A 16701-nucleotide genomic window follows, 5' to 3' on the forward strand; every position below is an offset into this window, starting at 1 on the left:
TAAACTATTTTTAATTAGATTTATTTTTGCTGTCATTATATTCGTTTTTTGGTCTGCTGTGTTCAGTCGGTCCAGTGTAGCTGTGTAAAGAGAAATATTAAGAAAAACACTACATGGTACAGACCCTCATATTAAGCACATGCAGCCACTTGTGCAGGCGCTGCAGTTGGTATCTAGGTTATTTATCTACTGCAACAAAAAATCTGGTTTTTCAGGTGCGAGTATCAGATAGCTTAACTAGTAGTGCTCTTGGTGCGTAACGTTCGATTCCCAGCTTTGCTAAAATAGAGAAATAATCTTTAATAAATTGAAATATAAACTTTATTAAACTGTGATACAAACTTTATTATCTTGAGATATAAACTTTATTAGATTGAGATATAAACTTTATCAACTCGATATATAAACTTTATTTATTTGAGATATAAACTTTATTAACCTGAGATATAAACTTTATTAACCTGAAATATGAACTTTATCAACCTGAGATACAAACTTTATCAATATTCTTACAAAGATAAATGTTATATATAAAATATGGCATAGCGAAAACATGCACTTAGATGGCTATACAACACCTAGACGCATTTACACATTGGCTCTACAATTATCGAGAAAACGCTTTTCAGTCATCTCTTGTAACAGCGACAGAAATAGCCGAGGGAAAAGATATTGACAGACAGTTCAAAAATGTCAGAAGACGACGTAAAAAAGGCATTTTCATTATGAAGGGGAAGATGATTGGTTTCATGTATATAAAAAAATAAAGTAAATTAGTGATAGTGAACTTTTGAAGCAATGCAGCGACTTGCAAATATCTATGACAGTAGGAGAATAATGCGATATTGATGGACATTAATTGTACGAAGACCTGAATATGTTCATTCGTGTGTATGAACCGACGACATTATCTCGGTGCTAAAATACATAATAGAAAAAAAAATAACTGAAGTTTACTCCACTATCGTAATAGTCCTGAGAATTATTGCTATCTCTTACAGTTGTACACAACGAGGCTTAAAATTATAAAAACATATGTGAGCAATTCGATGACACAAGATCGGCTTTCAATCCTTGCTAATATTTCAATTGAGAATGATGTAGCTCATTCATTAGAGTATTGTGCTTTGATTAAATATTTTAGCCTTAGCCAAATCCGCAAACACCAATTTTAAAATGTCATCATAAAATAATTTTGTATTTGTTAATTTTTTAAACCTTTCAATGTAAAATATTTTAAAACCCAAATTCCATTTATTTGCATAACTTAAGCATTTCTCCTCAAACTTGACAAATACCTAAACCAAACAAACAGACCTATATTCGCATCACATACTTTTCGAAATCAACTCTTACGAAGGACAAAGGGCCTCATAAAAACCTGCCGCCGGAGCGTCGCTATGGGTAAGGCCGCCTCTGCATGCCAATGCTTCTTTAGATGTTTTCAATACTCATCAACCGAAGCTTCATGATTCGTGATCGACTTATGTACAAAACTCTGCTTCGGAGGATTCCTATACAGTTATTAATTTAATCTAATAACCCGATTTTGTCTTATTGATATAACTTGTTAATGATATGCCATAATCAGTGGCGTTAATTAATTCAGACTAGATATGCTCCAACGATGATTGAGCGTTGCGGCTGACTGCATCATATAATTCTCCCTATAATACACAAGTAACGTATTTGTGGTTTGATGTACACAAGTACCAAATCTTCAATAACTTAATGACAACATATAGACATTATTCTTAGAATGTTTATATGTTTTTAGATTATTAACTAATGCTTGTTGCTTTTTAAATAAAATAATGTGTGGTAATTGACCTAACCTTTAAAATAAACACGAACATATTTAATTCTATTATACATAATTATTGAAAAACCATGGAAAAGACAAGAAATAGTGGTTTTAAATTAAGGTTAGAATTAAATTTCTTATTAGTATAAAGTTAGGCTGCCTCGTAATGTTAATGATGTCTTTGTGCAGACAATTTATTTAAAAATACATAACACCTACTAATCTTATCAAGATTGCTAAGAGCAAAATTTTGCCTCCTGTCAAAAGGTATTTCTATCTCAATTTTCATCATTGAATTTGTGATCATTTGAATTTAGATCAAAATAATTTATCTAATAGTGGAGTAAAAAATACAGCGAATATACAAACTAAACAAGATTGACTTATTCAATAAAAACTCCGTGATATCCAATAATAGGCTTTATCTGAGAGTTCTACGTGATCCCACTGCAAGCGCGACAATGTCGCACACTTTACGCCTGAATAATAAACTTTAACGTCGCTATAACTGTCAGTTATCACACTATTCTTATCTCGCTGGAGAGATCGCTGGATGGAAATAAAACCACACTATCCTCCTAAAAGATTACTTCATATTTTTCTATGTATATAGATGTATAACTTGTATAAACTGTAAAATGTGTTGAATGCTACTAAATGAACGTTATACCTGCTTTTGACTATACAGAAATTATAGAGAGCTTAAAACACGCTGTATACACTATATACTAGTCAAAACTGGTGTTTAGCTAAGGCATTGTAGTTGTTGACAACAAAAAGGGTGAATTTTTTGGAATTTTCTAAAATGTATGTCTCGAAAACGAGAACCTTACGGTATCTTCTGTAACCTAATAATTTTCTATACCGTCACATCGTCCCCGATCCACACATACTATCGATATGCCACACCTATATATACTATTGTACACGCTAACAAGAGATTGACGAAAATACGATTTATAACAAGTTTATTCAGTCGTCAAATTTTAATGATACAAATTGTGTTTTAATGGCAATTGACAGATCTATTATATTTTTTAAACCGTGTCGTTTAGTTTATATAAAAAGTGTTAGCTTATACGTCTTTCATTCACATACTATTCAGTGTCGTAACTTAGGTAGCTATATCTCCTGTATGTTAAATCCAATAAGTTTTTGACGTACGGGAGTCATATGTACCACTAAATCTTGACTGATTCTTACGCTTATATTGTGACGAAGGGTCATCTGGAAACTAACTAGTCTTAGACTTCAAATTATGGTCAGTTTGAGAGGACATGGCCTGCTTTAAACGACTCGGTGATCTCTTAAAAAGTATTTGGAACAAGCAGTGGCGAAACTTCCCTTGGAAACAGTGCGTAAATCCATATATAGGTGCCAAACATAATAAAGGTCTTTATAAAAGCCAAAGGTGGTCATTTCTGAAGGAATATTTTTTTTATTTTTTGCTGAGACTTCAATAAATATGTATGTATACAATTTAATAATATCAGATTACTTCATAAAAAAATGTATTTTCATTTGTAACAGAAATTATGGCTGAACTATAATATGCTGCATTATAAACAAATTAACTCAAACAATAAACTTATACTTAGTTCCGAAGTATGTTCGATGTATAAAGAATAATTGTTTCATTGTAATGGTTTCCAAAAAGATGACTTGAATTCCTCTATTGCTATATGAATTAAATATAATCTTATTTTAAAAGGCAACACCCAATATCAAGACAAAGGAGTATATTATTATGCAATAATCTGGCGACTCGAATATATTGAATTTTCAAAGAATGCAAAATGAAATCTTCCTCAGCTCACGTCATACAAATATCGAAAACTGTTCCAACAATATTCAAATATATTCCTTTAAGTCTTTATTTGCATGAATCTTGTATCTATTAACGTGTAACTATCGTATGCGTTATAACATAAACTATAACGATTCTCGGAGAAATAAGGTTTTATGTCGAATAGTTGTTCATCGTTTCATTTCTTTGCTTGATATTTTTAAAAGCAAACCTTGTAAGTGTTTCTTTAATGGATTGAATAAAGATTTAAACAGTAAAATACTCATTTCTAAAGCATTGCTCTACCCTATGCGAATTCACTTCCTTACCTTTTATTTGTAAGTCCTTTGAGCGTTCAATGAATAGTCACAATGAAGCCGTTGTCATTTCATTTCTTACAAAATACCTTAGACAATGCATTCTACTTCAAATAACATTTTATACAATATTATTTACCTGCTTGAGTTAGCAGGTGTAGCCAAGTGATTAAGTGAAGGAATCTTAACTTTATGGTCATGAGTTTGAAGCCCAAATTTTTCCAACTGTGCACCATTAGACTAAGTAGATTTTTTAAAATAAATGGCTCTTGGAAAAAATAAAACTTCGATTTTTACTCTAAATGAAACGGATTTACTCCGTCATTATTCTACTGGTCCGTAGATTTCACATTATTATACTTTTTATTGAAAATATTGAAAATTTTAGTGAAACAGAGTCGTAAACTCAGCGGCAACATATCATTAAAGAAGCAAAATTGCAGCATCAATTCCCATTTCATTTCTGAACGTATTTCAACGAGCAATTTGTGAGAAATCAATCCGTAGCAAGTTTGTAGCTGCTCCGTAGCAAAGTTTAGCAAATCCGTAGCTCATGTTTTCTGACATATCCGACATGACCGGCGTAGCATGGCATATTCAGAACTGGATTCATAGAATTCTTTTAGAATTATAGTTTCATTTGAAAATTCTATTTTTAAAACGGTTAGACGAGTTATATGACTTTCTTTTAATAAATGTATTGTAGATGTCAAATGATTTTATAATTTAATATCTTGTACTTATCAGTCTCGTCGCGCTTATTTATATTCAAGATGACAATTTTAATAACAAACGTGACATAATATCCTTCAATATTAAATAATAATCTTTAAGATAAATAGTGTGTTTATGTATAAGAATCAGAATGTAAGTTTATAGATTAATAAATTTAATAAAGATAAATATAGTTTCAACAATGTCATATGCACGCATATTGTTCTTATTATAAAAAAATGAAGTCAACAATTTATAGCTTAGCGACTCAGTCCTTATCAAATGGTATTGGTCCACACCCAAGGAAATCCTTGGGGGTTAAACAGGCTTAAAAAATCTCTATATCTATAACATAAAAATTCTGCATAAATACTGTAGGAGTTAATGTATACGACCCACTTTGTATAGCAACACTATTTAGCGCTGGTAGTTAATCCCGTGCGCAATAAAATATTGCCTACTAATTATGTTTAATTTCCCAAACACTCCGTAACTAGGTAGCTGCACACTGGCACACCTAATATGCCTATGTTTTAGTGCGGTGTTTTCCAAAGAAACACAAAAGACAGTCTTTAAAATTGAACTATTGTCATGAAAAATCATACTCTAAGTCAAAAATACTTTAAATTTCTTAAAATGCTTATTAGAACGTAATTCATCCAACGTTATCGCAGACGGCAATAACATCAAAATCTACACTCGAATAACGCCCTTGTTGAAAACTTTTGGAATAAAACGCTTTGAAGCCAACAATGTATGATTGCTCAGCTCCTCGTTAAGTCTTATAATGATCAGAATAGAGATAGCCTCGAATAAATGACTATTTTTGTCTAGCTATGCAAAATGTCTTTTCCTCTAACTTCGTTTTTGTTCCCTTTGGAGTAGAGTCTTGGGCCGTGGGGTTGAAGTGCACATGGGATTGTTAAAGATTTAAATTAGCGCTGGTAGATAGTACCGGTGACCTCAGAGCTGGTGTTTTCCTCGCTCAACGAATAAGTATCGCAATACAACGAGGAAATGTTGCTAGCGTTACACTGCCACAGGGACCAAACTTTTTGAATTTGTTTTGATATTAAATTTATTATTTTTTAATTATTTTTCTTATTCCTATGCTGGTGGAATTACTAATACTGTATATTTGATTGTTATGATTACTAATAAAGATATTTTCATAGAAAAACATAAACCTATATAGATATTATTAAGCATATCTGAAACCACAGATAACCTGTATACAATTCAAGTGTAACTACCACAATTTTATCGAAAAATATTATAGATCAACATGTAATAAATAATCAATTGCGCTACAACCTTTTTAGGTCCAGGCCTCAGATTTCGGTATCTGTTTCATGATAATTTGTTACTCTAATAGGCAAGTAGGTGATCAGCCCTCTGTGCCTGACACACGCCGTCGACTTTTTGGGTCTAAGGCTAGCCGGTTTCCTCGCCGTTCGAGCGGATGTTTAATGCGCACATAGAAATAAAGTCCATTGGTACACAGCCGGGGATCTATCCTACGACCTCGGGGATGAGAGTCGCACGCTGTACAACCAACATTACATCCAACACTACATCAACATGTAAAGTCTCAAGAAAATATTATTCGTATAAAAGTGTCCAATACAAGTGATAATAAAAATTATGAAAAATATTTTTTACGTAGGGATATGAATTCAATGTGATACGACCGTATTGAACAATATGTTTTATTGATTATCATAGCTTAAAATTTAAATAAGTATATTAGTCCGATTAGTATAGTAAATATGCTAAAAATAAAAACCAGTGGAGCCTACTGTTCCTGACTTTTTGGCTCTGAGGTAAACCGGTTTCCTCACGATGTTTTCCTTGACCGTGCGAGCTAGTATTAATGCTCACTTATATGAAACTCAACTACCATCCACAGCCGGGATTGACCTCAGGTGAGAGAGTCGCAATGCCAGAAGAACATTGCTCAATATCCTAGAAATACCAACTCCTTCAAAATTATTTCCGAACGTTCAGAAATTATGTGAGGTCGGTTGGATTAATTTAACCTCTTCGCATTGATCCCCAAGTCCTACTGCAATGATTCCGCTTCCAATAAACTCACCTCCTAAATGTTTTATATAATGGGTAAAGATACTACTGTAATATGTTAACGATTTTAGGCATGCTCTGGAATTACAAAAAAGGACTGTTGCGCCTGCACTCCATATAGCGACAGCGATACCGATTGTGACATTTTTGTATCCTTAGCGCTGATGTCGGCAGCCAACAGAAATATGGGATCACATGGAATAAAACAACTTTATTCGGATCAGGTATCGCGTTGCATCACTAAGTAATATGTATTAAAACCTTTGGAAATGTGCCAGGCTAAAAAGCTAAGCGTTCCAGTCCAAATGGTAGGCTTTAAATGATAACGTATAGTAGAAATACCTTGCTGCAAACGTTACCAGCTTGGCACTGTTCCCGGGGACCTAAAATTTTATAGCCTAAATAATGAAGCGAAATATATTGCAACATAAAAATATATTAAATTCCTTGTATTTTTATGTTCTCAATGCCCTGAAGTTTAGATATATGTATCGATATGATATTATTCGATTTTTTTATACTGTTGATGCTATGTGACACAACCCCATCATGGAAAAACTGTGCAAGCAAGTGCTTTGCCAGCTTTTTGAGAATTAGCATGCTGTTCTCTTTTCGTCAGTTCCGAAGTCGAATTGGTTCAGAAATACTTCAAAAGGCAGCTGGTTACGTAGAATCGTGGCAGAAAGTGCCCTATAAACTTTCACTTCTGTCAGTTATGACGGGACGTCGATGTAAGATACCCAATGTATTGATGGACATTTATTTTTATAAAAGGTATATACGTAAAATTGCCTATATAGATAGCTATTTAGATAGAATAGTCTCGTCACGTAATATTTAATATTGTTATTTTTAGTAGCAAAACCAGACAAGTATCAGACAGTTCTTATTAAAACTATTAATAATCGTTAAAACGTATCTTACTTTATACTCATAACACATACTTTACATGGATTTTTAATACATATTTATATTATTTAAAGATAGCGAAAGTTGGCATTACATATACATCAACGCAGCAAACTAAGTATAAGAACTTCACAAGCTTTTCAAGTAGATACCGGAAGAGAAAAGTTTTGACAGTTTGTATGAGGGATTAAAGCGATTTGTCAAATATAGGGAACAGGAAAATCGGCGTCGACGCCACAAAACTTGGAACTAGTTTGAATGCGACACGGTACGGCGTATACGGAACAATTGGCTGACTTTTTAGGGATTTATAAAATTCTACAGACAATCTGAACCGGGGTTATTCTGTTTCCTTAATCATTTGTTTGGGTTCAACAATAAGTTTTGAGGTTTTACTGCAACCAACAACTTATATAGTATAAATAATGTATAGTTCCTAAAAACGTGTTTACATGCAACGTTGCTGTTTTGTGTTACGCTTTTGTACGAAAAGAAAGGAAAGATCGTAATAGTAGGTATGGCTAGGTATAAGACGCTGCGTGGCACCCTGTCCCTGCCCTGCACCATATGCCTTTTGACCTCTCAGACTCTCTAGTTTGATTAAAGATTGAAAATTAATTATTTAAAACTCAATCAGCGATCGGAAGGCTCTGACTGTATTGATAATACTGTGCATAAAATCAAATTTCACGGTTCAAGATTTCTATCTTAGTACCCATAATTTATTTATTTACAGCTCATGCATCGCCAAATTCTAACTAAAAATAAAATACAATGAAGCTATTTACAAAATTGGCAGTAAACGTCCTGCTATCCTCTAATCTGATCCAAGTATATTTTTAAATCATAGTATATTACCCCCATACGCTTCACAAATAGGTCGCTCTCTGGTGAAGAGTCGAGAAACCTATAAAGCAACGAGAGTAACCGAGGAATGGGAGCTTGTTGACGCTGGACAGTGCGAGCCGAACGCACAGCCAACAGATTATGTTTCCGGCAGCGGTAATAATTGTCTGGAACGTACAGTCTCACGATCTCTGCCAGCAAGTATGCGCTTTCCGTCTCGTTTTAATTACGCTTAAACCAAATTGCTATAGCTAAATCTCTACGAGTTTCTAGTTCTTCAAGTTCTAATGAATTGTACCCTAAAACCCCTATCAAGAACTTAGTAGGTATTAATATTAATACCTATATATACGTAGTATAGCTCAGTACCAACCCCACGAAATTCCCTGTAATAGGTACGAAGGCCAAAATCGCAACAGCTCTGTTGTTTTCTTGCAAGCTTAGCCAAGAGTTCATAATTATCAACAGTGTCAAATGCCTTGTTAAAGTCTAGGTAGGCTTATCAAACTGTCCAAAGTCCACTGCTATCCCACATATTACATAAAGTTGACCAGATAGACAGTTGTGCTCTGCGTTTACTGTCTTTGTGTCTATTAGGTTCTGGGCTGCAGCCCAAAAACCCCTTAAATAGATCCGCCCCTGTACGGAGTGCCTACTTTTGCAAAATATATAAACTATATACGCCTTTTTAATATTTTCAATATGATTAGTTCTTTTGTATTTCTTTATGAAGTGAAGCCTTTCTTTTTATGAACAGTTATCAAAAATACACTATAAACGTAAATTAAGCATCTATGTCCCATGGTATAACGTTATTTTCAGTCAACTGAAGTAAATACAATAAATGGTAAAAAACATTACCCCATTTCCATTTAGGCTGGGTTACACATACATTGTCAGGCATACCAGTACACAATACCATATTGAACTACCGACTCAAATCGTTATAACCAAACCCAACCAATTATCTTACACACATAAATGCTTTATATTTATGTCCGGTTAAAAAAGTTGACTTCTATAAATTTTAAAATTCACGGAGGAGATAAGCTCAAATAAGAAAATTATACATATGGTCATTACATTTTCTATATAATATTTATTTAATGAGAACCATTATTATTTCTTAGTATGATAAAGTGTAATCAAAGGGTAAGGAATGTCACCAAAAGACCATAATATATTATGATCGAGGCTCGCCATCTTTTGGTCGCATTATAACATCTCTTTTCTTTGTTAACGCCCTCTATGGCGAAAAAAGTATTTACTGGATCATGCATATATTTTACGAAATGGCGAGGTATAGGTAACAAATATTGTGGATAAATTATCTAAATGTCATTACAAAGAGTTAAGATAGATATTAAGTAATAAGAAATATTTGAAAAGAGATGTTACTAGATGTTGAAATAACAAGAGTAACCAGTTTCAGTTCATGTTTAGTATTTTGTTTTAGTGCCATCTATGGACAAGTCAATAACACTTTACAAATTAAAAGTTACATTTTACTTTAAGAAACGATTCTTTTTATATAATTCTTTATGATATTATTATTGATTAAAACTCGGGTACTTCTTAAGTCATTCGCTTCAACTCAGATATTATCGATCTATAGTGAAAGTCAATTTCTAGTTCCTTGCAAATATTAAAATACGTGCTATAGTCTGAATACGTATAGTCTGTTAAAATCTATACTCTATGGTATTGAACTTTGATGTATTTGATTATATGTGCGATCTGCGAAAATTGAACACAGTCGAACATGAATAGAATCATGATGAGAGTTTCGCCGGTGGATAATTTGATTTAAATAATAATCATTTATTTCTTTACTTATAGACAAATGTGTGGACTTAAATCTTTCGCAGAACGTTTAATGGGTCCATTTTTCCGCGTGTTGTACATTAAATAATGGATTGGTTGAAAACAGTGACGTCTCGACTCGCAACCTTGGTTATGGTTACAAGAAAAAGTGTATTTTGAAAATATTTCCGAGTGTTTTCTTCCAGAAAACGTTTGTGAGATATTATTCAAGTAAAACGAACACTTTGTTAGTATTTTTGTTTTTGATTAATCGGTGCTATGTCGGGCGGCAGGAGTATCGACAAAGAGCGCAAGTCGCCCAGGGAAAGTGGGGAGGATTCCGAGGATGAAAGCGAAATCCTGGAAGAAAGTCCTTGCGGCCGCTGGCTCAAAAGACGGGAAGAGGTACTTATTCGTATTGTTTTCCTAAATGTATTTTTGAAAATTGGGACAGTCATGTCATCAGCTGATTAATTAAGTAAAACATTTCGATATAGTTAGGACGTAATATGTTGACCTGTTCATGTTCTTGCCATTTTATTTAAAATTGTAATCAATTTAGAAATTAGATTTAAATTTGTTTATTTTTTATTTTATTTTAATTATTCTAAGGTTATAAACAATATTCATTAGACATTATTTGTGTAAAAGTCATTCAGTAACTAGATATACCAAATATACTGATTAATAATATACCATAATAGTACAGAAAGACTAGAGCTTATGCAGCTATAATAGATTACAAAAATTAAAGTAAATCTTGATTTGGATTAAGATTGGAAACTTTTGATACCTTATTTACTTATTTGTGAGTGATTCATTATTTTAATAACTTATATAGTTAAAGCGGCCATACATATTACAACAATACATTCTATATATTATATGAGCCTGATATATGTGAAATTTTTTGCACCTTTATAAAACCTTGAAAGTTCAAAAAATTTGATGAATGTTATTATAATACAATGTTCCTAATGGATAATTAATTTTATTCGTTGGCTTCCTATCTCATCTTATTATATGTTTATTCAAAATTTTCCTTGTTCTATGTTTTTATTGCAAATTTTCAATGCCTGATAACAGTTGTGTGAAATTCATTTATTACACACTTCCATAACAACGTATTCAGTATGTATGTGTAACAATCTATTTGTCTTCTTTATGTTGTGTTATTTTTTAATGAATCTCATATTTTTACTATGGTATTTAGAAAAGATGTAGGTGACTCCTTTTACTAAATTCATGATATTGTTTTGGATTAAGTTAATTAAATTAGTATACCATTTATTCTAATGAGACAGATAAAACATTTTCTTACCAAATTCCTTATAAATAGTTATAAATTTTATGTTTAATAAGTTTTAAGGAAAAATAGATATTTTATTTACTTGCCTTCATCCTGATAGAGCTGAAATGATTATTCCTTTGTAGAAATACATTAGAAAAGACTATCTTCAATGTATGAGATTATGCTTTCGCATCACCGAAGACAGATTCTAACACATTTATGCATTCTTGTAGCTTGTTTTTAATGGAATCATATTATAATAGCTATACATTGCTCTTGCTATGAGCGACTTTCTGATCAATCATAAGTTGAAAGCAGTTTAGTCTTATTTTTATTTAATCTTTTTTTTTCATGTTACTTATCGACAAAGGTACAATTAAGTAGCAATTGTTCAGCCCGACTTTCCCTGCGCCGGTCACTGACCGCGTATTCGGCGCTTGCGCAACTAAAAGTCACTGTCACTTTCTACACTGATAATTTTTCTTCACCAACATCTTGACCATCAATATGTCTTATTATTATCGGAAAGCAATAACTTCTGACATAATAAAAGAGGACTCTGTTCTTAATACTAATAAGAATGTGGCCTATTTTTGTGTACATAATTAGGAAGTTAAAAACGTTATTATATACTTACGATTATCAGGATGGCCTTTTATAAGTATGTAGCTATAAACAGACTAGAGAGACTAAATAATATTGGATATTGCACAAATATGATTATTGATAAGTTATTACTTATAATGATATTGTTAATTGACATAATTTATATTCCTTTCCCTATACATGTTTTGTTTGTGTGATCTCTGCAATCAGTAGCATAGGTACATATTGTAAAGATATTATGTTCCCTTATTAACTACAGCCTTAGCTCAGTGTAAGTTATTTTTTAAAATCAATAAATAAACAGGACTTGCTTGCACAGAATAATGAAATGAGTCTTTTCAAATACGTCTTTCTCTTTAGCTTTGTAGAAGAAAGTTGCCTTTGGTTAAAACATAGTTTAATAGGTCTTCAGTGAATATGAACTGTTATGCTGAACATTTTTGTATTTGAGAATGTTGATTGAGAGTTGTGACGTACACGCAAAAAATATTTTGACCACTAATTAAACTTACTCTTTTAGTATAATGTAGACTTATTAATTACCTTTAAAGTATTTCGAATTATGTTATGTAAGTTACAGTTATGTAAAATTACATATTTAAACTTAGCAAAACGGCTCTATTATGTAACGTTGATACATTATTTGTTTTAGATTAACAACTTTTATACTAGGTCATCGGTTTTATAGATTATGTTTACACCTAAAATATGGTATGGTATAGTCCACATCATGTTGGGAATAGCTTAATCAGAAACCATCAGGCAAAAGAAAACTAGGCGTGTTCAACTCCTTTCTAACAGTCCGTTTTATCCGTCATCAAATACACACTCATTCATAATTTACAATCGCTGTATTTTTTGCCCGCTTACTCATCGAATGTTCACCATTCGTTAATGCTAATTTCACTATGGTTATGGTTATAAGAGCTACATTCGCCTAACCATTTTCATTTCTCTACTAGTAGGCCATGGCACGAGTAGCGCCTACGTGTATGCGAAAGTAAGGATGTCCAAATCCATATTTTTTCACTTTTGTACGTACTTCATTACACACAACTTAATATTTTTATAAACGATCATAATCTTGTCTCATATGGACGCGACACAGACGTAAATACTTTACTAAACACTTGTAAAACTGCGAGCTTTAATAATGCTAGCAACCGACATCTTGGTTATATAACTTCAATTAATGAAATATAAATTGAATATGAATCTAATCACTATTCGGTTAGGTGTTTTCGCTTTTATTTTAGGTTTTGTTGTTTTTTTATCGAATTTGATACTGACCATCACGAGGCAACGCAAACACCGCAGTTACAATAATTTTAGTAATGAACTTAGCTATTAACAAAATTTTACTAACTTGTTCTGACTTGCCACGCTACTTTAATTCGTGGCCGTGAACCACTATTAGGCTTATAGTTTATACTCGTCGCTATAGCGCGAGCCATCTTACAAAAGACCAACTAAACAGACCCTGTAATGTGGTTTTAGCATCAGCGAACAAAAACACAATTCCTTATTCCGACCTGGCGTACATTGAACCGACTTCAAATTGCGCTATTTCAGTAATATTTTATACTTCTATCAGTTGGTTTTGAGAATTGTATGTATTTAACGATAATTTATAATTTATTCTAATCTAATATATATATAAAATTATATATTATATATAAAATATAATTATATATTAAAAAATTTACACGTCAAATTGATCGATAGTTTTATATGTTGGTTAAAAAGCAATCTATGTTTTGGCATAGGCAATAAGTAGAAAAGCGAAAACAAATATGTTCACTCTATAAAGCATAAATCGTTAGGGAAAAGTAGAAATAATTTGTGATTACTGATTAGATGTGCAGTGGTTATTATATTAAAGCGAGTTAGGTCACGAAGACGGTTCGCACGAAACCTATTCAGTGGGCTTAGTGCAAGCTTTGTCAAATAAACGAACTATATCACGTGAGCATATCGACTTATAATATATTTAACATTATAGAAATTCGTTACATTTCTTCTATCTTGAATGATTTATTAATTGAAATTCTTATTTAGTGTGTATGAATGAGAAGGTAAACCACAACTATTAACGACAAGATAATAACAATTTTGTCAATCTCGTACTAGCTCGTGCTACCTTCTGTATTATAATCTATTTGTGTCTGTCTTGTACAAGTTTCATAAACGATTCTCGTTATTGCCATTTCTTGTTCATTGTTTTGTATAACCTTGATTACTGCAGTTTCATGAACATCCTTTATTACGAAGACAGACAATAAAAAATAAATTATCAGTTTTAATTAGCTACTTATTTATAATTATCCTTTAAGATGGTGCGTCTTAATTCTTTTTGTATTCATATTTTTATTCCTATTTACCGCACCTGAAGCCTAGTGGTATTGCGCCTTGAGATCGTGGATTCGATATCCCTAGAAACGTTATATTCTTTCCCGTTGATGGCAGACTGATGTCTATTTACTCAGAACATCACGTGTTCCCCGTATAAACTCGATTTCATATCGCCTTTTTTCAAACACTTACTTTTTGTAGAAAATACTTATCTAAGCGTAATCGTTGGGTCGCTTTTTATCACTAGACAATAGAATGGAAGTGTTACAGCACCGATAAGGTCAACCCAGCCAGACGGGAGACGGCAGACGACCTACAGACGGTAGAAAGTCGCTGAGTCACCTTACCTAGAGCTTAGGCGTATTCTCTAATTAAAATTAGGTTTCATATTATATTTGACCTTATTACTCATTTATAGGTGCGTATTTTAATAGCTTAAATATAAAAACAATTTTTTCTATGACGTGTGATATTTTTGATAAGTTTAAAAAAACAAGAGTCTGAACAGTTGTGTTTTAGAAGTTTATACAATCGGATGTTTATGAATATTACAGAGACAAGAATAATGGCCTTATTCGAACTTTATAGCGTTCGGCGTCAAAACATTTTACGGTTTTTAAACTATTGTACTAAACGGCATTGAACGGAAACGTTGAACCGTGTCAGGCAGACAATCCATAATACTAGACTTTAGTTGTGTCTACCATAAACAAGAATGTGTCATTACTAATATTAAAGCGTTGTATTTGAATTGATATATTAAGTTGTTAAATAAAAAAATGGAAAGCTTAATTGAGACTTTTTAAAACGATCGCTTGAATAGTGCAAAAAATTAGGTGTCGAACCAAACAGACCTTACATTAAAAATATATGTTAATGAAAAAAATTCAGATACTATAAGTACTATATATATATATATATATATATATATTTAATCTTAAATAATTTTGTACTGTGAGTGACTGGCAAGTATCGTTTCGAAAGTATCTTTAACAGACGGACGAATAAGTTGAAGGAAGCTATAAAGTGTCTCGACTGCGACTGGATGCAAATGCAAATCGGTTGCCGGGAAATTGGAATTTGCGGCCCTTTTCAGAGTTAAATATTCGTGAACGTTTGAAAAAATAGTTGAAGCTTGATTTATATTAAGATTGATAGATTTTAAAAACGCTCATCTAGAATCACGCTGGAGTTTCATCCCATCGTTGTTGACATCACCCGATGTCGTTTCTTGTAAAAACGGCAAAGGAATGGTACTCTTTGCCCCCTCCCATCGTTCCTAGACAGATAGGGGTTCATTTAAGCAGCGGTTTAATAGGCATCACCTAGACAGGTGTTCCCTCCCATAGGCCGCATCTCACTTAACATCAGCGGGCCAAACGTCCGTCACTTTCTGTTTAAATAAAATATCCGTGTCTTTTAACAACTTAAAATTCGTTTAATTCATGGTTAATACCGAATTTATGTTTCCATCGTGTTGTCAATAACTTTTATATTCAATTTATACTCAAATGAATTAATCTAGATAGGGTTTCACTTAGGTTTTCTCTGAGACCTGTATAACAAGTGTCCTGTTTAGTTGGTTTATGATCAGACAATGCCCTAGCATTCGCCCACATTAGTATTGTGCCATCATCGACGTTGTATTGTAATTTATGACTCTTTTGTAAAGTTCTTGCGAGCCATATATCATTTATTGAATAACGTCACCGATGTCGCGAAATGGTAATTTATTACGTTCTACGTTTGCGCTTTTTGATGTTGACGACGATTGATAGAAACCACATAGGCTATGTTTATAATAAGCTTTTATTTTTGTTACATCCTTTTGAAATTCTTCATCATAAATTCACTATAAAAGTATACCCAAATGGTTTCAGGTGAGCCTATCTAATACGAAAAATTACTTTCCCTTAGACTTAGCTTAGTCTCGTTTCTGAATCTCACTCTTAGATCTCTCCGTGATCTCATCATTAGACGCGGGTAATGGGACCTCAGAAATATAACCTATGTGACTCTTTCAATAAAATAAAGTCCAGACTTCTGCGTTCTGCTTTTAGAGTCGGTCGAACATACATCATCCATATTTTTATAATAACAATTATGCTTCCAAACTGTGTTACGACCTATAAATGGCGAAATTTTTTAAATAATAAACTAAATAAATCAGTATGAAATTCCAACTTTATAA

At 32.6% G+C, this 16701-nt stretch overlaps 1 protein-coding gene across 1 annotated transcript in view; it reads left to right on the forward strand.

Moving 5' to 3' along the window:
• Nucleotides 1–10203: 10203 nt before the first annotated feature.
• Nucleotides 10204–16701, forward strand: part of LOC123718584 (nuclear receptor-binding protein homolog) — a 30035-nt gene continuing 23537 nt past the window's right edge. The window contains exon 1 of the mRNA XM_045675227.1: nt 10204–10666. Within this exon, the coding sequence (XP_045531183.1) occupies nt 10541–10666 (126 nt within the window). The 5' untranslated portion in view covers nt 10204–10540. The remainder of the gene's footprint in view (nt 10667–16701) is intronic.

Source organism: Pieris brassicae, chromosome 2, assembly GCF_905147105.1.
Source record: "Pieris brassicae chromosome 2, ilPieBrab1.1, whole genome shotgun sequence".
In the NCBI taxonomy this organism is placed as follows: Eukaryota; Metazoa; Arthropoda; class Insecta; order Lepidoptera; family Pieridae; genus Pieris; species Pieris brassicae.